This window comes from Heterocephalus glaber, unplaced genomic scaffold (assembly GCF_053883595.1).
Source record: "Heterocephalus glaber isolate CG9 unplaced genomic scaffold, H.glaber_assembly_v1.0 deba00001859, whole genome shotgun sequence".
Taxonomy (NCBI): domain Eukaryota; kingdom Metazoa; phylum Chordata; class Mammalia; order Rodentia; family Bathyergidae; genus Heterocephalus; species Heterocephalus glaber.
Window position 1 is genome coordinate 922390 of NW_028258500.1, and position 23759 is coordinate 946148.

Below are 23759 nucleotides of genomic sequence, written 5' to 3' on the forward strand. Positions count from 1 at the left end.
GTTTTTTTCTTTTATACATCATGTTTTTTGTATCCTAGGTAGTTCTTGCCTACCCTGAATTCATAAATATTTTCCCTTATAATTTCTTCTTAAAGTTTTATACTTTTAGGCTTTCTTATTTAGGTTCATAGATCCCTTCAAGTTATTTTTATGTATGGATAAAAAGGGTTGAGGTTAGTTTTTTATATACAGATACCAGGTGTTGTAGTGCCATTTCCTGAAAACACTATCTCTTCCTTGGCTCTTGAATTGAGTTTATATTCTATAAAATGCTAATGTTAAATAATCTTTCAAAACTCAGTGGACCATATATGTGTGGTTCTATTTCTAGATTCCCTGTTTTATTCCAATGATCTATATGTCTTTCCTTACACCAAAACTGCCTTGATTACTGTAGCTTTAGAAGAAGTCTTAAAATTAGGTGCTAAATGTCTTCCAACACTGTTTTTGTTTTTGTTTTTGTTTTTAACTTTTTTAGGTCCTTCGTACTCCTACGTAACTTTTAAATTTCAATATCCAGTTCTTCATTTATAGCAAGTATATAGAGACCTGAAGTTTTATATATAATTTTTGTTTTCTAATCCTGCTAAATTCAAGTACAAATTGTAGGGGCTCCTAGAGGTTTCTTACTATTTTCTCTGTAGATGATCATTTCATCTACATACAAAGATTTTGCTTCTGCTGTGCCAATCCTATCCTAGTTGTGTCATTTTATTGCCAGACTATTTTGGTGGGGACTAGGTTTCAAAGTTTTATGGACAGATAAAGAGTAAGCATATCTGTCCTTGTTCCCCACCTTAAGGAGAAAGCATTTTATCTTCACTCATATAAGGCATTCTGGCTGAAAGTATGGAGTACATGTCTTTAATCTGTTGAGAAGCTTCTGTTCTACTTCTAGTCTCCTGATAGCTTTTACCATGAACAGCTCTAGAATTTAGTTCAATACTTTTTCTCCAACTAGTGACAGGATCATATGGCTTTTTTTCCCCTTTCCTCTGTTAAAATGATGACTTTTGTGGGTGGATCTTCCAATGCTGAACCAACACTGCCATCCCTATAACAAAACCACTTTCTACATCCTGCCAGATCTGACTTCTAATAGTCTGTTCTGTTAAACAAATTTCTATCTATGTTCATAATTTTTTCTTCTATTATCTTTATCCAGTTTTAGGATTAGCACAATGTTGAGTTCCTAAAATGAGGGGAGAAGTGTTCTTTCTTTTTTCTGCTTTAATTGTTTGATACAATTTTTCAGTTAAAATGTTTATGAGCCTGCTGTTGTCATATAGGTAGGTTTTCAAACTAGGAATATACTTTCTTTAATAGGTGCTATTCAAATTTTATATTTCCTCCAGAGTTAGTTTCATTAATTTGTCTTCCAAGTTACTTCTTAGAAGTTGTCAAGTTTATTTCAAAAAAGATTTTTGTAATATGCTTTCTATATCCTTTTAAATTCTGTAAAATCTGTGATAGTGTCTCCTAGATCTTAATATCATAATTTAAAAAATGTATAACTGATATTGTGTAATAGGAAGAAAAGGTCTAAAAGAGCAGGGGAATTGGGAGGGGCAGGGGAAGGGAAAAAAGGGAAAGGAAAAAATACGAGAAGAGGAAAAAAAATGGAAACAAGGTCTTTGCAAATAGAGAAGGGTGGAGGGGGTGAAGGGAGGGCAAGGGAAGGGGAAAAAAATAAGAACCAAGAGACTCATGTAAAGCTACAAGATCCCAATGATGAATGTAACTGTATTTTATACCTAAAATGTACCAATAAATTTAATGGGAAAAAAAAAGAAAATGCAAAGACATCCCTTGGTCATGGGTAGGAAGAAACAACACAGTGAAAATGGCCATACTTCCAAAACCACTATATAGAGTCAATGCAATCCCACTTAAAATTCCTGCAGCATACTGCACAGACCTTGAGAAAACAATTCACAGATTCATGTGGAAGAAGACCAGACCTAGAATGGCCACTCTAGACAATAAAGAGAAGGTTGGTCTTATCACAATCCCTAAATTGAAACTCTGCTACAAAGCTGATGTGAGAAAAACAGCATAATACTGTCAAAGAAACAGACCTGAGGACCAGTGGAACAGAATAGAAAATGCAGAAACAACTCCAGACACACTTAGCCACCTCATCTTCGACAAAAGAGCCAAACACCTTCACTAGAGGAAAGATAGCCTCTTTAATAAATGGTTTTGGAAAAGCTGGGTTTCAACTTACCAAAGATTAAAAAAAGACCTATGTCTCTCACCATGCACTAATCTAAAATTGAAATGGATTAAAGATCTAAATATTAAAACAGAAATGCTAAACTGACTGGAAGATAAGTTAGGGAGAACTCTTGAAGATATTGGTGTAGGAAAAGTTTTTATGGAGAAAACATCAGTTGTGCATGAGCTAGCACAAACAATCAACAAGTGGGATCTCTTCTTATTAAACAGCTTCTTCACAGCAAGAGAAACCGCCAACAGTGTGAAAACACAACACAGAATGTGGGAAAAAATTTTCACCAGCTGTTCCTCAGACAAAGGTCTGCCATCTAAAATCTATAAAGAGCTTAAACCAACTAGACCTGCCAAAGTTAAACATTCAATCCAAAAATGGGCATCTGAAATGGACAGACATTTCTCACATGAAGTGAAAACAGCAAACAACCATGAAAAAATGTTCAACATCACCATTAATTGTAGAGATGCCAATGAAAACAACGCTGAGATTTCACCTCACTCCAGAAAGAATGGCTGCTATCATGAAATTAACCAGTAACAAATGCTGGCTGGGCTGTGGAGAAAGAGGAACACTGCTCCACTGCTGGTGAAAATGTAGACTGGTGCACCACTGTGTAAATCAGTGTGGAGATTCCTCAAAAACTAAAACTAGTGGTTCCATTTAACCCAACTTGTCCCCTGCTTCATATCTTTCTAAAAGAATTAAAAGTATCTTAGTACAATGATGTGGATGCTCATGTTTATAGCAGTAAAATTTGTGATACCTAAAATGTGAAAACAGCCCAAATTCAAATTAAAGGATGAATGGATAAAGAGGATATAGTTTTTTGATGGAATGGAGTACTACTCTGCCATAAAAAAAGATAAACTTGAGACATTTCTAGATAAATGGATGAATCATGAGAGCATACTTTTAAATGAAATAAATAAAACACATATATTTAAATATCACATTGCCTCTCTGGCCTGAGACACTGAAAGGGTAAATAAGGACCAAAATGTATAAAACATATTGGGAAATAGGAAAAAAATGTTCAAATGGGAAGGAAAACAAGGAAGGGGAGGTGGAAATTAAGGAAGGGAAAAGAAAAGACTATAGAAGGGGAAAATGGCCAGAAGAGACCTAGAATAGCAAAAGCAGTTCTAGGCAAAAAAGACAAGGTACGAGGTATAACAATCACCAACTTGAAACTATACTACAAAGCCACTTTGAGAAAAACAGCATGTTACTGCCAATGAAACAGACCCAGGGACCAGTGGAAGATATCAGAAGTTGCAGAAACACGTCCAGACATACTCAGCCACCTCATCTTCGACAAAGGAGCCAAACACCCTCACTGGAGGAAAGAGAACCTCTTTAATAAATGGTGCTGGAGAAATTGGGTTTCAACTTCCAAAGATTACAACTAGACCTATATCTCTCACCATGCACTAAACTAAAATCAAAATGGATCAAAGATATAAAAATTAATACAGAAACACTAAACCTGCTGGAAGAGAGGTTAAATAGAATACTTGAAGACACTGACATACAAAAAGACTTTATAAAAAAACCTGAATCCCCCAGGAACTGGAGCAAAGAATCAACAATGGGATCTCATCTTATTAAAAAGATTCTGCACAGCAAGGGAAACCACAAACTGAGTAAAGGGACAACTCACAATGTGGCAAAAAATTTTTACCAGCTGTTCCTCAGACAAAGGTTTACTACCTAGAATATATAAGGAAGTTTTAAACATTAGACTTCCCAAATTTAAAGACTGAATCCAAAAATGGGCATCTGAAATGAACAGACATTTCTCAGACAAAGAAGTAGAAACACCAAATAAACATATGAAAAAATATTCAACATCACTGGTCATTGGAGAAATGTAAATGAAAACAATACTGAGATTCTACCTCAATCCAGAAAGAATGGCTGCTATCATGAAATCAACCAATAACAAATGCTGGCAGGTTGGTGGAGGAAAAGGAACCCTTCTCCATTGTTAGGAGTGCAGACTGGTGCAACCACTGGTCTGTAAAAATCTGTATGGAATGAGTATGGACATACCTCACAAAACTAGAATTAGAGGTTCCATTTGACCTAGCTATTCACCTGCTATCTTCCCAAATGCATTAAAAGAACCATACCACAGTGATATATGTACACCCATGTTTATGGTGGTACATTTCATAACAGCTAAATCATGGAAACAGCCCAATTGCCTGTTAACTGGTAACTGAATAAAGAAGATGTGGGTTTACTTTTTAATAAAATGGAGTACTACTCACCATAAAGAATGCTAAACTAGAGACATTTATAGCTAAATGGATGCACATTGAGGTGATATTCTTAACTGAAATAAATAGAATGCACATGTGTAAGTACTGAATAGTTTCTGTGGTGTGAAAACTGAAAATCTAAATGAGGACCAAAATGTACAGCAGAAAACATGAAATAGGAAGAAAAAGTCCTATGAGGAAGGGGAAAGGGAAGGGGGGGAGGGAGAAGAGAAAGGAAAAAAAATGAGAAAAGGAAAAAGTGGAAACAAAGTCTGTAAATAGGGAGGGAAAGAGGGTTTTAAGGGAGGGCAGGGGAATGGGGAAAAATAAGAACCAAGATAAATCATGCACAGGTACAAATGTATATCTAAAACGTACAAATAATTTTTTTTTTAAATGACGAATGCTGGAACTAAATGATGCAATGACTATAATGAAAGTGCAATATACTTTGTTAACCATATTATTTATTAAGCAGAAGAAAAAAAAGTCCGTGAACTCAAACATGGGTTATTTGTAAACAAACACAGTCAGAAGAAACAAAGAAAAAGAGTGAAAAGGAGGGAAAAAAGCTTATGGGATTTATGAGACAGCATAAAATAAAATCTCAATGTACTTTTTCTTTACATATCTCTTATAGGTATCATCAAGAATACAATAAATAATAGGAAAAAGGAGGCAAAGGGGAGGGAAAAGTGGGAGGGGTAGGGGAAAGGAAAGAAGAGAATGGAAGCAATATGAGAAAATGGAAACAAGTCTTTGTAAATAGGGAGGAATGGAGGGGTTGAAGGGAGGGCAGGGGAAGGGGGAAAAAATAACCAAGAGAGTATGTAAAGGTGCATATCTCCAATGGTGAATGTCATTATATTGTACACTTAAATGTACCAATAAAAGGATATACAAAAAAAAGAATACAATAAATAAATGCTGGTATGGCTGTGGGAAGAGAAAGGAATATTTATGTACTATTGGAGGCAATATGAATTAGTACAGCCACGATGGAAATCAGTATGGGGAGTCCTCAAAATATGAACATAGGCCAGCCATATGATCAAACTCTAACAATCCTCAGTATTTACCAAAAAAATTAGTCATGGCTCTATAGAGATACCTGCAGAACTATGCTTATTGTAGCACAATTCATTCAGAACACTCAAGCTATGGAATCACCCTAAATGCCCATCAAATGACGAATAGCAAAGAAAATGTGATAAAGATGGATAGATGATAGAAGATATAGATGATAGGCAGATAGATAGAGGATAGATAGATAGCTGATAGACAGACAGACAGAATAGGGCATTATACAATCCTAAACAACAACGAAATCAGGTATTTTCAGAAAAAATAAATGGACTTAGAGACCATTGTGTTCAGCAAAATAAGCCAGACTCAGAAAGAAAGCCATTGTAAGCTTTCTCTCATATGTGGAATCCATTAAAAAATGACTTGAAGGTAGAAAGGAGACTATTAGAGGAGAGAAAAAAATCATGGGATGGAAAGGCAGAAGTAAAAGGAGCTGGAAATGAATGAAGTATGCTTCACTCATGTACAAATATGTCAAAATGAAACCCATTAATCTGTAAACTAATACACACTGCTATAAATTAATTAATTAAAATTGAGTTCATATTTTTAAGAAAGTTGACATCAGAAAGCATATGTAGTATATATACACAGTAGAGTACTTCTCAGCCATAAAGAGGGATGAATTGAGCCACTTGGAGGAGAATGGATTCCCCTGGAGAAGGTAACATTAAAAGAAATCAGATGCACAAGCCTAAATATCACATTGTTTCTCTTATATAAGAAACTCAAAGTATAACTGATTAAAGAATAAAATAAAAGATAGATAGTAGGAAATGGGGAGATAGATTCTTTTAAACTGGAAGGGGTTCTAGAGATGGGAGGAGGGCCAAGGAAGGAGAAATAAAAAGAATTAAGGTGTGTTCTGTACATGTACCAATTCCCCACAATGAATGTAATTGTTATGTACAGCAAACATGTACTACTAAATGTTTAAAAAGAAAGATTGTAATCAGAATAATGAAAACACCAGGAAATTAATAGAAAGACTAAGTTTGCATTCACAATTGAATCCAAGAATCACAATTTCCAACTCTGAGGATTAGAATGCAGCCAGCAAGGGCACTTCTTCAGCCATGTCCAATGGGCCCTTCTAAAGTTCCCCTCCAGAGAGTCTTTTCAGAGCTCTCTCTACATCTTTATTCCTCTGACTGTAGATGAAGGGGTTCAGCATAGGAGTAACCACAGTGTACATCACTGAGGCTGCTGCACTTGAGTGTGAGCTACGGGCTGTGGCAGAACTAAGGTACACACCTCGGCCAGTGCCATAAAATAAGGAGACACCTGAGAGGTGAGATGCACAGGTGGAAAAGGCTTTATGCTTCCCTTGAGCTGATGAGACTGCACATATGGAGGGAACGATCTTGGAGTAAGAGTAAATGATACCAGCAAGGGAACCAGCACCCAGTAGCACAGGTGCAAAATGCATCACAAGGTCATTTAAAAAGTTTTCAGAACAGGCAAGTTGGGCTACCTGATTGAGTTCACAAAAGAAGTGTGGGATTTTCAAGTCAGTACAGAAGGACAGCCTCAGCACCATCAGGCTTTGTAACAAGGCGTGCAGGACACTCATGACCCAGGACACCAACACCAGCACCATACGGAGTGGGCGGTTCATGATGACTGTGTAATGCAGGGGGTGACAGATGGCTACAAACCTGTCATAGGCCATCACAGCCAGGAGGAACTTGTCCAACCCTCCAAAGAGCAAGAAGAAGTACATCTGGGTGATGCAGCCTGCATAGCAGATGATCTTGCTCTGTGTCTGGATGTTCACCAGCATCTTGAACACGGTGGTGGAGGTGAAACAGATGTCCACAAAGGACAGGTTGGAGAGGAAGAAGTACATGGGTGTGTACAGGTGTGAGTCAGAGATGATGGCCAGGATGATGAGCAGGTTCCCAAGCACAGCACTCAAGTACATGGACAGGAAAAGTGCATATATGAGGGGCTGCAGTTCTGGGTCATCTGAAAATCCCAGTATAAGAAATTCTGAAATTCTTGTGTTGTTTCCTAGTTCCATATGGTGGATGCAACTAGCAGGAAAAAAAAATAGCATGAGTACTATTCACACAAATGGATGTTACTTCTATAGTTGTAATGCTCCAATTTATATTTTCCAGTCTATAAATTAACTTCTACTTTTTGAAGATCTTTTCCCCTTAGATGATCCTAGTGCCATTCCTAATTAGGAATATCTGTCCCACTATAAGCCTTTTCCCCAGGAAGTCATGTCATGTACAGTTGTACTGGGAAACTATTTCTCACATTTTAGGGATAGTGAGTATTGACTATGCTCCAGCTCTGACTAGGCTGCTGTAAAACAGAAGTTTTTACATTCCAAAGATGAACTAAGAATATATGCAAACAAGGACATCACATATCTATTCACTTTTGTGGTAAAGGATTTCATTTGTATATGCAAGTATTCATCAAATGATAACACATTAACTGAATGTGAAGTATATCTCAATGAAGCCATTATTAAAAGGAATAATCATGTAATATGCCAGACAGTGAAGTTACCATATAGAGAATGAAAGCAGGTATATAGGAAGCTCCTTTTTGTGAAGTGCTCAGAGTACCTTTATTTAGAACCCCAGACATCATGAATGCAATGCAGTTTCTCTACCATTGATCCTTATGCCCAACCCTGAGGATGTCATTTGTCATGGATATCTAGGCCAGATCAACAAGAAGGAGCCATTTGAACAGGGAGCTCAAGAAGACAACAGGAGCTGAAAGGTCCTCTCCAGAAATGTTACGTGATGTAGGGAGAAGCCAGTGCAAAAGCCCAGTGGCAAGTACTTGTTTAACATGTTCAAGGCCTTTGGAGAGCCAGTGTGTGGAGGTCAATGAGAAAGAGGGAGAGTGAAAGAGATGGTGTCAGAGGATGCTGAGTAATGAGTGGTGCTGAAACTGCAAGACTCAGGGAGAACTTCATCCACACTACATGCCGAATGCACATTATTAATTTTCTGGCAAAAGCACCCTGTGAATTCAAATGGAAACTCTCCCTACTACTACCAATGTTTGAGTTTTACCTCTGTATTAGCAGAGTCACCTTGGAATCCAGAGCCCAGGTATCTGCAATGTCAGGACTGGGCACAAACCACCATCTTTACACTTTGGCCATTTGGTCTTCTCACCACCCTGTGTGAGGTACTAGTGGACTGGGCAGACTGGGTTATCTTTCCTCTAAGGTGGAAATGGGGCCCAGACTTCCCATTTGGTAAGCCTCCAATAAACAACAAGTATGAGCTAACTTTTGCTTCATTTTCACACTCCTGCTCTGTATTTATAGAAACACACACCCAAAAAATCAGTTCAATAAACACATAGTGAGAATAAGAGAAGAATGAAAGGGACACAAAAGATTAAGCAAGAAAGAAACTCAGACATTTCCTGAGAGACTAAGAGAAAAAAATGCTCCTTTGGTTTTGGCAAAATTCCAACCAAATTTCTATCTCCTGGATGCCCTGCAAAAACAAGAAGGCAGAAAAAATAAGCTTATATCTTTTCTAACATTGTGAAATTTTCATGGTTTTAAATACCATATAAAAATGACTCTAAGACAAAAAAATGATCAAGGAGAATAAACAACAATTCCCCCAAAATCATACAGCACAAAGTAAAACAAAAGTTCAGCACATTTTTATGTGAACAAAACATTTTCTTATACTTATTTCATATTTATTTCATCTTTCAGTTTTGATACAGCCCAGTGATGACTGAGGCAGGTCCTTTTCTCAATTTTTTCTTAGTGTATATTTGTTATACACAATGAATAAATTCAGCAAGGGGTTTGATATATCTCTTGTGGTATATTTTCTTTGTTATTTTTGGGCTTTCAATTTTAATTTATTTTTCAACAAATCCCATGTACACTCTAGCCCTCCTTTGGGTCTCTGTCTAAGATGAAATGACCTCCCCAGGGCATTCTATAAGGTCATGCACATGTCATGACCAGGATACCTTGACCTATCTAATTTATGCCTGGGGGTACTGTGTCATTCACACATTTATTTCACTGTACTCAGTTTATGCCATTCTATTACAAGATCCAAATGAGCAGAAACTCACCTGCTTTGTTCATCTTTGTATTTTTCCAAACCTATGTAAATATGTATGCATTTTAAGACAATAAGAAGTTATGTAAATGAAATCAGGTTGAATAGAGTTGATTCAAAATGACTGTGTTGGGCCGGGGATTTAGCTCAGTGGTTTCGCTGCCTGCTGCGCAAGCGCAAGGACCGGAGTTCAATCCCGATCCCCCATACCACAAAAAAAAAAGGCAAATAAAATGTCATGGAGCCTCAACAACTAACTGAAATGGGGGCTGTGGTGTAGCTCAGCCACAAAGTGTCTTCCTAGCATGGGTGAGGCTCTGGCTTCCACCCTCAACACCACCATTTCTTAAGGAACTAAGTGAAAGACATTACAAGTAACACATGCTAACAATGAAATTAACAAAAGCTCTGAAATATTAACATATGACATAGAATGACCCTATCATTCTGGCTTGTAACAGATATTCAGTTATCATTTGTTGAAAAAAGCAGCAATTGAGTCTCCATGTATGAGGGCTCTCAACATATGAAAGATTATGTTTCAATGTAATAAGAAAAGGTTGCCTTGTGGAATGAAAGCAAATGGAAGTGCCTATAATTCTAGAAGAAAGTAAAGTTGATCCCCCATTTCACAATCCTGCCTCACTCAATAATGACAGGGCCGAATGACTTCATCTGAAAACACACTCTTCATTTAGGTGAACACCTGGAAATTATACTGTGTATATAATCCACTGAGCAAAATCATGTGGAGGCAAAAATACCCTTCAAGAATAAGAAGACATACAAGTATACCTAAATATAATTTAAAACCTTATTCGGATCAAAAATATCACCCTGCAAGTCAATGGAGAAACAATAATTTGTAAAATAGAAGTCATATGAAATAATAATGGAGTGCTGGAGATTTAGCTCAGTGGTTCCAGCACCTGCCTCGCGTGCGCAAGGCCCCAAGTTTGATCCCTGGTACAAAAAAAGAGAGAAATAATAATGGTAATAATAGAGAACTCAGCATGGTGATGAAATATATATATTTGCTTAAAGTCAAAAATAGTTTAAGGGGGCCAAGAAATGTTTACTCATAACCTCCAGCCTAGAGAAAAACAAAACTAAAGAGCTGTTAGATTGATTGGGAGTAGAATTTCAAATAAAATAGGAAAGGGGGTACTCTCTAATTTGGTGTTGGAACATGATTTGGTACCCTGTATTGGGGCACAATATGAAGACAGCTGTGAATATTATAATTGCAAGTATATAATTCAAGGATTCTCCTATAAATAACTTTAAAAGATCAGACTTCCCAAATTTAAAGACCCAATCCAAAAATGGGCAGCTGAAATGAACAGACATTTCTCAGACAAAGAAGTAGAAACAGCAAATAAATACATGAAAAAATGTTCAACATCGCTGGTCATTCAAGAGATGCAAATGAAAACAACGCTGAGATTCCACTTCACTCCAGAAAGAATGGCTGCTATCATGAAATCAACCAATAACAAATGCTGGTGGGGCTGTGAGGAAAGAGGAACACTGCTCCACTGCTGTTGGGAGTGTAGACTGGTGCAACCACTGTGGAAATCTGTATGGAGATACCTCAAAGAACTAGGACTGGAAGTCCCATTTGACCCCACTATTCCACTGCTGGGGATCTTCCCCAAAGAATTAAAAGAATCATACCACAGTGATATATGTGCACCCATGTTCATAACAGTGCAGTTTGTAAAAGCTAAAACTTGGAAACAGCCCAAATGCCTGTCAACTGGAGACTGGATAAAGAAAATGTGGATTTTTTAATAAAATGGAGTACTACTGAGCCATAAAAATGAGAAATTAGAGACATTTTTAGCTAAGTGGATGCACATTGAGGCAATACTCTTAAGTGAAATAAATAGGACACACATGTGTAAATACCAAATAGTTTCTCTGGTGTGAGAAATTGAAAGTGTAAATAAGGACTGAATGTATAATAGGTAATGTGAAATAGGAAGAAAAGGGGCAAAGGGGAAGGAAGTGGGAGGGCTAGGGGAAAGGATAGAAGGGAATGGGATTAATATGAGAAAATGGAAAAATAGGAACAAAATCTTTGTAAATAGGGAAGACTGGAGGGGCTGAAGGGAGGGCTGGGCAAGGGTGAAAAATAAGAACCAAGAGACACTATGTAAAGGTGCAAATTTCCAATGATGAATGTCATTATATTGGATACCTAAAATGTACCAATGATTAGAATGAATAATCGATAATGTAAAATAGGAAGAAAAGGTCCAAAGGAGTAGGTGTAGTGGGAGGGGCAGGGTAAAGGAAAGAAGGGAAAGAAAAAAATGATGAGAAATGGAAAAAATGGAAATAAATCTTTGTAAATAGGGAAGGGTGGAGGGCATGAAGGGAGGGCTAGGAATGGGGAAAAAATAAGAACCAAGATGCATTATATAAAGGTACAATTCCCAATGAGAAATGTAGTTGTGTTGTATCCCTACAACGTACCAATAAAAGAATTTAATACAAAAAAAATTGAAGGATTCTCAATCTCAACACTGTGGACATTCTTAGCCAGACTATTCTCCTGTAGAGTGTGTGTGTGTGTGTGTGTGTGTGTGTGTGTGTGTGTGTGTGTGTTGGGGATGGAGTAATCTGTACATAATAGGATGGTCAGCAGCAAGGCTGACCTCAAATGACTCTGGCCCTAGGTAGAAGTCAATCATTTCTCTGGACATTATTGTTATCCCTTGGGGAACAAAAATCACTCCTGTCTCAGAACTTTGAATTTCAAAATAGCAAAACATTATTGCAACGTTGATATTATAGCAAATTAGGGAGAAAAAACATGAAAGATTATCAAAAGTGTGACTAATACAAGCCCATTATGAAATATTATACATGCTCTAAAATATTTATTCCCGCATTATGATAGTGGCGGAGAAGTCAGTAAGGAATTAATGAGTGAGACTGTAAGGGAACAACTTAACATAGCATTTACAAAGTGCACATAATCCAATTTGTACATCTGTAAAATAAACAACAAACTTACAGAACAAAGAATGACTGTGACAATTAAATTAGTTTAAGTACATTGGAATTAAGTATATTTCTTTATGCAGTGAAAATGAGTATTTTATTTTCAGAAAGTAGTATTTCCCTTTCCTTAAATACTTATGGATTTTGTGTGTTGGGGAACTTTGAATTTCTCTTTTCTAATTTTTTAAGTGTATAATAAAAACCTAGCATTACCCCTTAGAAGTAATTTTATAATTGTTTTATATGATTATAAAAATCATTCACAGAAAAATATATGTAATAAATTGTAAACTATTATTGCCCTACAATGCTATATAACTCTAGAACTTATTTCTTCAATATAAATATATTTGGATACCCCTTTTTCAAACTCCCATTCTCACTTCCCCCAAGCCTGCCTAATTTCAAGAGGACTGTAATCTACCCTCTACTGAATTTTTTTTATTTTTTTAACTTTTGACTAGGATATATTCATTATATATGTTAGAATGGCTCACTGTGGTATTTATAGATATGTATATAGCATGTGCCAATTTAAACAAAACGGAAGGAAAATCTAAAAGATTTAACAGAAAAGATAAAAATGGTAATTATTTAATGATCTCAACATGGATTGCTAATTCATGATTAAGTTGCCAGAGACTTCAAAATATTACATATGACAGGAGGCCTTCCAAAATTCATACTTTGAAAAGTATGTCTCATGAATTTTGGTTGCAAGATAAAATTTGCAAGAATTTTTCTCTGGATCTTTCTCATTGATAGAGAAACATATGTCTCACCTCAAACATAAAAAATGCCCTGGTTACACTGCATTTCACTCCTTAACTAACACCCCATTTATCTACGCATCCTAGTTGCAAAGATCTTTGGATTTTCATTCTTTTCCTGGAAGGACTTTTTGTCTCATGTTCCCTATTCCGTTCAGGCCTCTGTGACCATAATTTCACTGTCACCAATGAAACTTGCATTAATCAGTTCAATATTCATTGCACATTTTAGCATTATAAATTCATAATTATGAATAATTAATACATCAGAATAGCAAGGAAACACAGCAGTCCCTGCTCTCGGTTAGGTCTGAGTGGCTTTCAGATGACCTCAGATAAACATTCTTGCGTTCTATTCTCTTTGATCCTCACCTGCAGTATCTGTTGGATTTGACTCACCTGGATACAATTTCTGAGAGGAAAGTCTCATAAAAGTGCCAATTCTTCCCTGGATGGTTGACATAAATACTGAAGTTCTGTCTCCAGAAAAGACAAATGAAAAGAGTCAGGTGTCAGTTCCCTAGAAGAAACCATCAGATCCAGTCCATTCCAAGCCGGTACACACTGGGGACATCAAAATAAATGGTTGCAGCTCCCTATAACTGCTCACTAGGCACTTTTCCCACTTTTACATCATCCTCTATCTGCCTGGTGTCTCTGTGGAAAACTGGCCTGGAAAACCAAGAAACTTTTCCTGCTGATTCTCTGTTCCCAAGTTACCAGTTTATAATCCAGGAAAGCTACTTTTTATTCTTACAGCTCTATGAACTCACCTACCCTTTACAGGTATAATGATGGAGCCAGCCGTCCCTAGATGAACAGTACCCGAGGAGAGGGGTGAGGATTAAGAAAAACAACACAAATTTGGGAGAAAAGAAAAGGAGAGGAGAGGGAGAGCCTCTCCTTCCCACTTTACTGAGCCTTTTATATATCCTCTTTCATCACCCACAGCCTCCCTCCCCTCCTCCCCTCGTGACCAGGTGACTAATTATTTTTACAGGGAAAAGGTCAATTATATTTTTACAATTCCGGGAATGTTACTTTCTTGTCCAGCAGTCATTATGTTCTTATCTGACTCAAGAATCTCAAAAGGCTATCCTGGCTCATTATGTTCTTATCTGACTCAAGAATCTCAAAAGGCTCAGAGTTGTTTCAACCCTTCACTCTCCACAGTATAACCTCCTAGCACCTTATCACTCCTTTAAGTATTTTTATAAGTCTAACACATGAACCTAGCTCAGTTACATCTACTGAATCTTCAAAGCATTGTTTCTGGTGTGTAAAAGCACCTGGTAAAGTCTCCAAAAAATCACCATTTCCTCCTTTACCAAGGGAGAGAATAGTGTTTCTTTGGTATAAAACCTTGAACTGCTTCTTGCCTTCTTTTTCCAAAACTTACAAGATTTTAAAATAACAAATCTGTAGTTTCTCCTTTTGAAATGTTTAATTAGAAGAGATGTATTTAGTTCTTTTTTGCACTATAAACTAAGCTCCCCACCTGATACAGATTGTGTAACTTTGATTTTTAGAATGTCTATTCTATGAGATTGTAGTGCTCCAATCTCTCCTGCAGAAACAATGCTAACAAATGTTATAAATCAAGTAAGAAATAGGACCTTGGTTTGAATTCTGAAATCATGATATCAGTTCTAAAACTCTGGGCCAGTGGTTCTCTATGAGAGATATAATTCCCCCAGGAATATTTGGTGTTTGACAAGAGGATGCTAAGTATCTACTAAGAATGAAACAGTTCCCAAAACTTTATTTTAGGAATGGATGATTTTCCTTATTTTTTTGTATGCTCATTGTTGCTATACAGGAATGTTATTGATTTTTTCAGTAGTTTATATTTATTTATTTTATTAGTACATTTTGGAATATATAATGTTTACATTCATCTTAGGGTGTAGGTGCATCTACTTAAAATATCTTTATTCATCTTCTTCCCCTGCTCTCAACTCTCTCCATGCCCTTCATCTCTAAATGCCTTTCCTATTTGCAAAAGATCTATCTCCCCATTTCCCATTTCCTTTTATTTAGATTTTTAAATCATGTGCATTTTGAGTTTCTCATATAAGAGAAGTCATGTGATATTTAAGCTTGTGTGTCAAGTATATTGCACTTAACATGGTCTCCAAGTGCATCCATTTTTCTACAACTACTTAAAATTTCTCCTTTATGGCAGAGTATTACTCAATTATGTACAAATACCATGTTTTCCTTATCCATTAATCTGTTGGTGAGCATAAGGCTGCTTCCAAGATTTAGATGAGTTATGCTGTTATAAACATGGACATGAATATAACACTGTGATATGATGTCTAACTTTATCAAGAAGATACCTAAAAGGTCCAATAGCTGGATCAAATGGAATTTCTACTTTTAGCTTTTTGAGGAAGTTCTATACTAATTTCTATAGTGATTGTACTAGTGTACATTCCCACCAACAATGTGGAAGGCTTCTTTTCCTGGACATTTATTGGCATTTCTTATTATTTGATTTTTTGATGACAGCCTTTCTTCCTTGTACAAGAGGGAATCTCTATGGTGTTTCAATTTGCATTTCTCTAATGCCAGAGATATTGAACATTTTTCATATATTTATTGTGTCCATTTGTAGTTCTGCTTTGAAATATCTATTCATTTTAGTGACCTAGTTTTTGATTGGGTATTTTATTTGAGGGGTCTTTTTTATTTTAGTTCTTCATGTGTTCTTTCATTAGTCCTCTCTTCAAAGAGTAGCTACCACAAGTGTTTTCCAATTCCATATGTTGTCATTTTACTCTACTGGTTATTTCCTTTGCAGTGTTAAAGCTTTTTAATTTGATATAATTCCATTTAGGTATTCTTGAAGTTATTTCTTGTGCAACTGGGATTCTGTTTAGAAATTCTTTTCCTGTGCCTATGACTTTAAGAGGTTTTACCTATTTTAACTTCCAGCAGATTGTGTTTCTGTTTTAACATTTATATTTTTGATTCATTTTGATTTTGTTATAATACATGGTGATAGATATGGTTCTAGATTCAGTCTTTTGCCTTTGTGTAAACAGCTTTTCTGCACTATTTTTAAAGAGACTATATTTCCTCTAGCATGTGCTTTTGGATCCTTTGTCAAAGATCAGATGACTTAGTGTCCATGGATTTGTTTCTTCAACCTCGATCTGCTCCATTGAGCTACATGTCTGTTTTCATACCTGTGCTATGCTGGGGTTTTTTTAATCACTGTGCCTTTGTAGTATAACATGAAATCTGGGATTGTGATGCCTCCTGCTTTGTTTAAGTTGCCCAGGACTGCTTTTGCTATTTTGTGTCTTTTGGGGTTCTATATAAATTTTAGAATTTTTTTTCTAGTTCTGTGAGCAATGCGGTTATTTTTATTGGGATTGCATTAAATCAATGAATAAGTTTTGGAAGAATAGCCATTTTGACAGTATTGGTTTTACCTATTCAGGGACAGAGGACAATCTGTTCATCCCCTCTTTGTTCTCATTTTTCAGACTACTGTTGTTTCATTTAAATCTTACACTTTCCTGGTTAGGTTAGTTACTAAGTGCTTAAGTTTTCTTGATGCTACAGTGAATGGTACTGCTTTTCTAATCTCTTTCTCATTGAATTCATTATTAATATACGGGAATGCTATTCATTTTTGTGTGTTGTATTTATATCTTGCTACACTTATAAATTTTGTTATTAATTCTAGGAATCTTTTGGTCTCGTTATTTTGATCTTCCATGTAGAGGATCATATCATCTGTAAATAATGATAGTTTGACTTCTTCATTTCCTATACATATCCCTTTTATTTCTTTCTCTTGGCTAATTGCTCTGGCAAGTGTTTCAAGTAGTATATTAAACGGGAATAATGATAGTAGACATCCTTCTGTTGTTCCTGATTTCAGAAGAAATGTTTTCAGTTTTTCCCAATGAAATATGATATTGTCACTAGATTTGTCATGAATGGATTACATAAGGTTTTTTAAAATCACAAATATATATTGTATTTTATCAAAGGGATTTTTTTTGCATCTTCTGAGATGATTTTTTTATCCTTGCTTCTGTTTATGTTGAGTACTACATTTATTGATTTACACATGTTGAACCCAAGTTACATTTCTGTGATGAAACCTAGTTAGTCATGATGTATGATCTTTTCGACAATGTGTTGCACTCTCACTACCAATATATTGTTGGACATTTTTGCACCTGTATTCAGTAAAAGATTGGCCTGTATTATTCTTTTCTCATTGGATTCTTGGATCATTGGATCCAATTCTCATTGGATTCTTTTCTCACTGGATCTGGTTTTGGAATCAGGATAATGCCACTTCCAAGAAAATGTCTGGAAGTACTTCTTTCTTTTCTACATTATTAAAGAGTTTGAGGAGCTGGCATTAGGTCTTCCATGAAGTTCTTGTAGAATCCAGCAGTGAATTCACTGGGTCTTGAGATTTCTTGATTGGTAAGTCATTTTATTACTGCCCCAATTTTATTCCCTGTTACTGGACCATTCAGGATTTTTCGTCTTCTTCATTCAGTTTTGATAATTCGTATGTACCTAGGAATCTGTCCATTTTTTCTGTAGTCTGTGATTTGCTGGAGTGTAAATTTTCATATTACTTACAAATGATCTTCTGCATTTCAGTGGTATCTGTTGTATTTTTGCCTTTTTAATTTCTAATTGCCTTGATACAGGTCAGTGGTGGTGAACCTGAAGCACATGTGTTATTTGTTTTTTCTTTTAAGACAAAAGATATTGATGTATGGTTATTTCTTCTAAACTAAACTCTAATATTTGAGTTTAACTGCAATGTTGGCACTTTGTGATCAACAAGTGATTTTTTGGGTTGCAGTCCGGGCACTTGTCTCTAAAAGGTTCACCATCACTGATGTAGGTCTTTTTCCTTCTTTGGTAAGTTTACCTCAAGATTTGTCTATTTTGTTTATTCTTTTGAAGAATCAGTTCTTCAACTCGTTGATTCTTTCTAGTGTATCTTTTTGTCCCAATTTCATTAATTTCCACTCTGATCTTTGTGATTTTCCTCCTTGTCCTAGATTTGGGTTTGGATTGTTTCTGCTTTTCTAGGACCTTCATGTGCATCATTAGATTACTTATTTGGGCTCACTATGTTTTTCCAGTGTGAGCATTCACAGAAACAAATTTCTGTCTTAGGAGTGCTTTCATTGTGTCCCATTGTGTCCATGTTGGGGCATGTTGTTCTGGTGTCATTTATTTCGTACCATAGTTCGAACTGGGGACCTTGTGCTTGCAAGGCAGGTGGCACAACCATTGAGCTAAATCCCCGGCCCCTGATATTATCATTTGTTTCTAGGAATTCTTTAATTTCTTCCTGATTTCTTCTGTGATCCATTGAGTTTTCCAGCCTGTGTTATTTATGTCCAGGTGTTTGCAAAATTTATGTTGTTTCTTTTGAAATTGATTTCTAGTTTCAGTGTCCTATGATTTGATAATGTACATGGGATAGTTTTGATTCTTGTGTATTTATTTAAGCAAGATTTTTGGGCTTTGTGGTGCATTTTGCAGAAAGATCAATATGCTGCTGAGAATGTGTATTCTATGGCAGTAGGGTCAAATACCCTGTAGATAAATAGCTTTTTAAAGACAGGGTCTCACTCTGTAGTTCAGGTTGTCCTTGAAGTCACTCTGTAGCCAAAGCTGGCCTTGAACTCAACATAATTCTCCTGCCTCAGCCTCCTAAGTGATGAGATTATAGGTCTATGCCACCATGCCCAGTTCTTTGTTTCCATTTTTTCCTGCTACTCTGTTTTTCCTTTCCCTTTCCTTCCTTTCTCTCTTTTTCCCTCCTTATTTCCCCTTCCTATTTGAACATTTACTTCCTATTTCACAATATCTATTATATATTTTAGTTCTTATTTACCATTTCAATTTCTCACACAAAAGAGATAATGTGATATTTACACGTGTGTCTGATTTATTTCACTTAAGAGTATGGTCCTAAGATGCACCCATTTTCCTAGAAATGTCTCAAGATTATCCTTTTTATGGCAGAGTAGTACTTGATTGCTTTAGCTATTACCAACTGTGCTGCTATAAACATGGGTGTGCATATATCCTTGTTGTATAATGCCAGATATATTACAGTTAAAAGTCATTTTCTAGCTGGCTGAGGTAGTGCATGCCTGTAATCCCAGCAGTTGAGAAGCTGAAGCAAGAGGATCACCATGAGTTTGAGGCCAGCCAGGGCTATGTAGTGAGTTCAAGGATAGCCTTAACTACAAGTGACACCATGTCTTTAAAAAAATCCCAAAATGTTGTATTCTTAGGGCTTGAATAACTTCCCCCATGCTCTCTTGGTCTTTAAATTGTGTGTTGAAAAGTGCTATAGACCTAATGGATCTATCTTTATAATGGATTTTTTGCTTTTCACTGACAGCTTTGAAGATTCTGTCCTTGTGTTGAAACTCTGGGATTTTGACTGTGATGTGTCATGAAGAACCTCTTCTCTTGTAATTTGGAATTTTATGTTGCTTACCTGTATGTGTAGTTTCCCTCCATACTTAGAAAATTTTCTTCTAAGGTTTCTGTAAACATATTTTTATTTCATTTGTGCTGCTAATTTTTCTCTACCTTTGGTCAGTCTTCTTAGCACTATTTAGTAGTGGCTGGATCAATTTTCCTTACTCTTTTGCTGTTTTTGAGGTATCTCTGAGTATACGGTCTTGTCCTTCTGATGTATCTTTGAGATCTGACATTTTCTCCTCACACTGTCATTTCTGCTGTCCATGTATTCAACAGAATTCTTTGCTTCCAGAATTTCTGTTTAGGACTGTTGTTGGTCTCTCTTGAGGGAGACCTGGAACCCCAGAAAGCACAGACTTTTAAAGAAAGAAAAGGAGACAGCCTGGGGTATGAACAGCAGTTTAATTCCTCTGGGACTATTTGACAATCACAAAGGAAAGAAGCAAGGCTTTTATACATGTATGAAAGCAGCTTAGTTATTCTGGCTATTGTCTTTCTGATTTTCACCTCTGATGATAACCAGTGACGTTAAGTGACTCATAAAAGCTACAAGAGAATTCACAAGTCCCCTGTTTCCATTCACCAATCCCATACATCAAAGAGCACACCGCAGCCCTCTTCTTATCAGATAGTATCAAGAGAGCACTATGACTTTAGCCAAAAATCAAGCCCACTAGCCCACCATAAACATCACAGATGTGCATAGTGAGTCGTATCTCTCTTACCACCCCTAGGGTCATTGGGTCACGGTCCTCTGACCCCAGAAAATGGTAAATAAGAAAACTAGGAAAATCTGTTTTTCTCCTGTGAGACTTTTACAAGGTCTCAAAGTTTTCTGGCATTCTTTTAACAAACAGACTTGTGGAATTTCCCAGAAATGACTTAATTCCCTCAGTTAACAAACTTCTTGTGATCTATTCTTACAACTATATAGCTGAATTCTACCATTTTCCACATAGGACATCTTTCTTTCTTTCTTTCTTTCTTTCTTTCTTTCTTTCTTTAGTTCTTTCTTTCTTTTTTGCTTTCTTTCTACCAGGGATCGAGCTCTGGTCCTTGTGCTTGCACATCAGGTGGTGAAACCACTGATCTAAATCCCTGGCCCTGTTTAGGACATTTTCTGAGACTCTATTTCTTCAGTAAGTTTGTCATTCATCTTTTGAATGGTTTTTATTAGCTCCTTTGATTTTTTTTTTGACTTTTCCTTAACCACATTAGGCAATTTGTTTAATTCCACTATCAGTTTCGTTATATCATCTTTGAGCTCATCAAATTTCTTTCCTTCCTCATTGATCATTTTGTGCAGTTCAGCTGCCATATTTGATTTTTTTAATTTCCTCTTCATCTATACCTCTTGAATCTGTTTTGGGGGAGTAGGGATCCTTTGGAAGCATTTTGTTACCTTCTTTTTTCATGTGCCTATATTTTTTGTGCTGAGAGTTGAGGTCAAGAAGAGCAAAGAGACTTTGATTTTAGTATGAAAAACTCTTTAGTTAAATTCTGTTTTCCAGTGATGTGACCTTGGATTAATTTGTCAAGATCCATTGTCTATCACTTCAGTCTCTTCAGTTTAATTGGGTTGGATCAAAACGACTGTGTTTTAAGGGGAAAAGTCCTACTGGTTAGAGCAGTACCCACATTTCCAATCATACACCAGTCATAATCATAAAAATTCATTTAGATAAGTTTTCCCTTTTAACATGAACCCTTATAGACTGTACTATAGTGCTGCTAGTGATTAGTCTTCCATGTGGAGAGGTGGGATTAAGGAAAGAGAAAGGAGAAAAGGAGGGGGATATGTCAATAACAATAGAGGAAGATAATAGAAACATCAGTAGGTGAAAAATAGACAGAGTTAGAAGTCATTGGGAGGCATTTTAGAGCTAGAGTAAAGGGCTAGTGTTGAGGTGGGTTGAGAGAATATTAGTGGAGGTGGGAGGAGTCATGCAGAGGAAGAGGAATGTACCTAGAGATTGAGAAATGCTGTGAGGTTCTCAGAATCTGTTAATATATTTGTAGTTAGTTTTGTTTGGATCATCTAAGCACAATTCTGGTAAGGGTTGCCCTAATATGACCCTGAACAGTACCATTCAAATTAAAGCATTGCTCAGTTCTTATTCTCTTTTGTATATATCCAGTTACCTGCTGTATAGATGTTGCATGAAAGGTCAAGGAAAGAAGGAAGACAAGAAGATAGGGAAAGGGAAGACGTAAGAAAGAAAATCATAGGGAGGAAAGAAAGTTAAGAAAAGAGAAAAAACTGAAAAAGCAGAATAACAGGAAAAACTTTGAGAAAAAGAAAAAATAATAATATAAAAGCAAAACACAAAGAAAAAATCAGATCAGAAACACTAGCAAGGAAACAATCAAACAAACATGCAGACACTATACCATAGAACCAGTGTCCACACAGTTGCATTCATGCTGTAATCACAATTCAATAGCAGGCAGCCAAGCCCATTTCCCTCTGTGGACTGCTTAACTACCTGCATGAGAGTCTTGAGAGCTCACAGGGCCTCTGGACCTGCCTCCTAGATGCAAGCTCTGCCTTGGGCATGGACAACTGCAGACCTCTGACTCTGTCCCAGGATTCAATCAATTCGATTAAACTGGGAAGAGCAGGTGTGATAGTTTCCCAACATCCATTTTTACTTTGGCTTCAACTAGTGACCTCCTGCTTCCCGCAATCCAGGACAAATCCATGGTCAGCTCTGTGCTGTCATTCCAGGGCTCTGCACAGCTATCAGCAGAAGCTCTCAGGCGATGCTTTCTGTCCTTTCACCCTCAGACCTTTATTCATCCCTGGACCCTGTCTCAAGAGCTCTGCTTTCCAGAGGAACTTGTTGCAGCCCTCAGGTTCAGCAGAGGGCCTTCATTGCCTGTATGGGATCATGGGCAGTGGGCAAGATTTCCCATTGTCGCAGATCTTTCTGGTGTTTGGAGAAACACTAGGGAAGCACACACTCAGTGTGGTTCCACTGAATCTCTCCCCTTTCCCCATGTCTCCAGGATGGGCTCTGTGACTTCCAGACAGTAAACTCCACACCACCCAATTTGCAGTGTTCAGCCTCTGTCTGCTTAGAGCAAGGAGCTTTCCTTGTTGACACTGAGTGGTGGGTGGTAGGAGGATCCTGTAGGGACACAGTGCTCCCTGGTACATGGGCCAGTGATGGGGAGAAGGGATTGCTTCTTTTTGGTTGGCGTCTCTCCCTTTCTCTGGTTGTGATCCACAGCTTCCCTGGAGCCCTACCTGGAGTTAAAGTCCATGTTGGGCTGCCTCTTCCAGGTGGGAGGGAGAGTATGTATGGGGCCTATCCCAGGAGGCTACCCTCTGCAAGGCTGTCTTCTGCCCTAGGGCTGTTGGAACCACTCCCAAGATGGTGGGTCTTGATAAATCTGACAAAAACACACACAAACAATGTGTGTGGGGGAAATGGAGCTAAGGGAAAACAGGCCCAAATGCTACCCAGGAAATTAAAGATCCACCTATGAAAGGAGAGAAACTAAAAACCAGGAGACTGCAGCCTCTGACAAAGCAGAAGAGAAAGAATCCAAGTCTCATTAATTGCACACTGTGTCTATCAGTGGTCTCTGTTTCCCTTCTTGTACAATCCAGAGGAATATTTTTATCAACCACAGTACTTTGTAAATGCAAGGTTTTTTTAGTGGCTCTAGAAATATTTTTACCAGTAAATCATACTGCTATAAGCACAGGTACACATGTATTTCTATAGTATGGTGTCTTTAACTCTTTTTGGAAAATACCTAGGAGAGGTATAGCTGAGTCAACTGGAACTTCTATTTTTAATTTTTTGAGGAGCCT

At 37.0% G+C, this 23759-nt stretch overlaps 1 protein-coding gene and 1 pseudogene across 1 annotated transcript; one reads left to right on the top strand and one right to left on the bottom strand.

Moving 5' to 3' along the window:
- LOC110345683 (vomeronasal type-2 receptor 116-like) overlaps positions 1-23759 on the top strand; it is a 75829-nt pseudogene that overhangs the window by 22956 nt on the left and 29114 nt on the right.
- LOC147820561 (olfactory receptor 7A10-like) lies at positions 44-22334 on the bottom strand. The gene is made up of 2 exons (XM_087204040.1): positions 13838-22334; positions 44-7622 (listed from the first exon to the last, which is right to left on the bottom strand). Exon 2 carries the CDS (start codon positions 7607-7609, stop codon positions 6680-6682), a length of 930 nt encoding a protein of 309 aa, XP_087060166.1. The 5' UTR covers positions 7610-7622; positions 13838-22334; the 3' UTR covers positions 44-6679.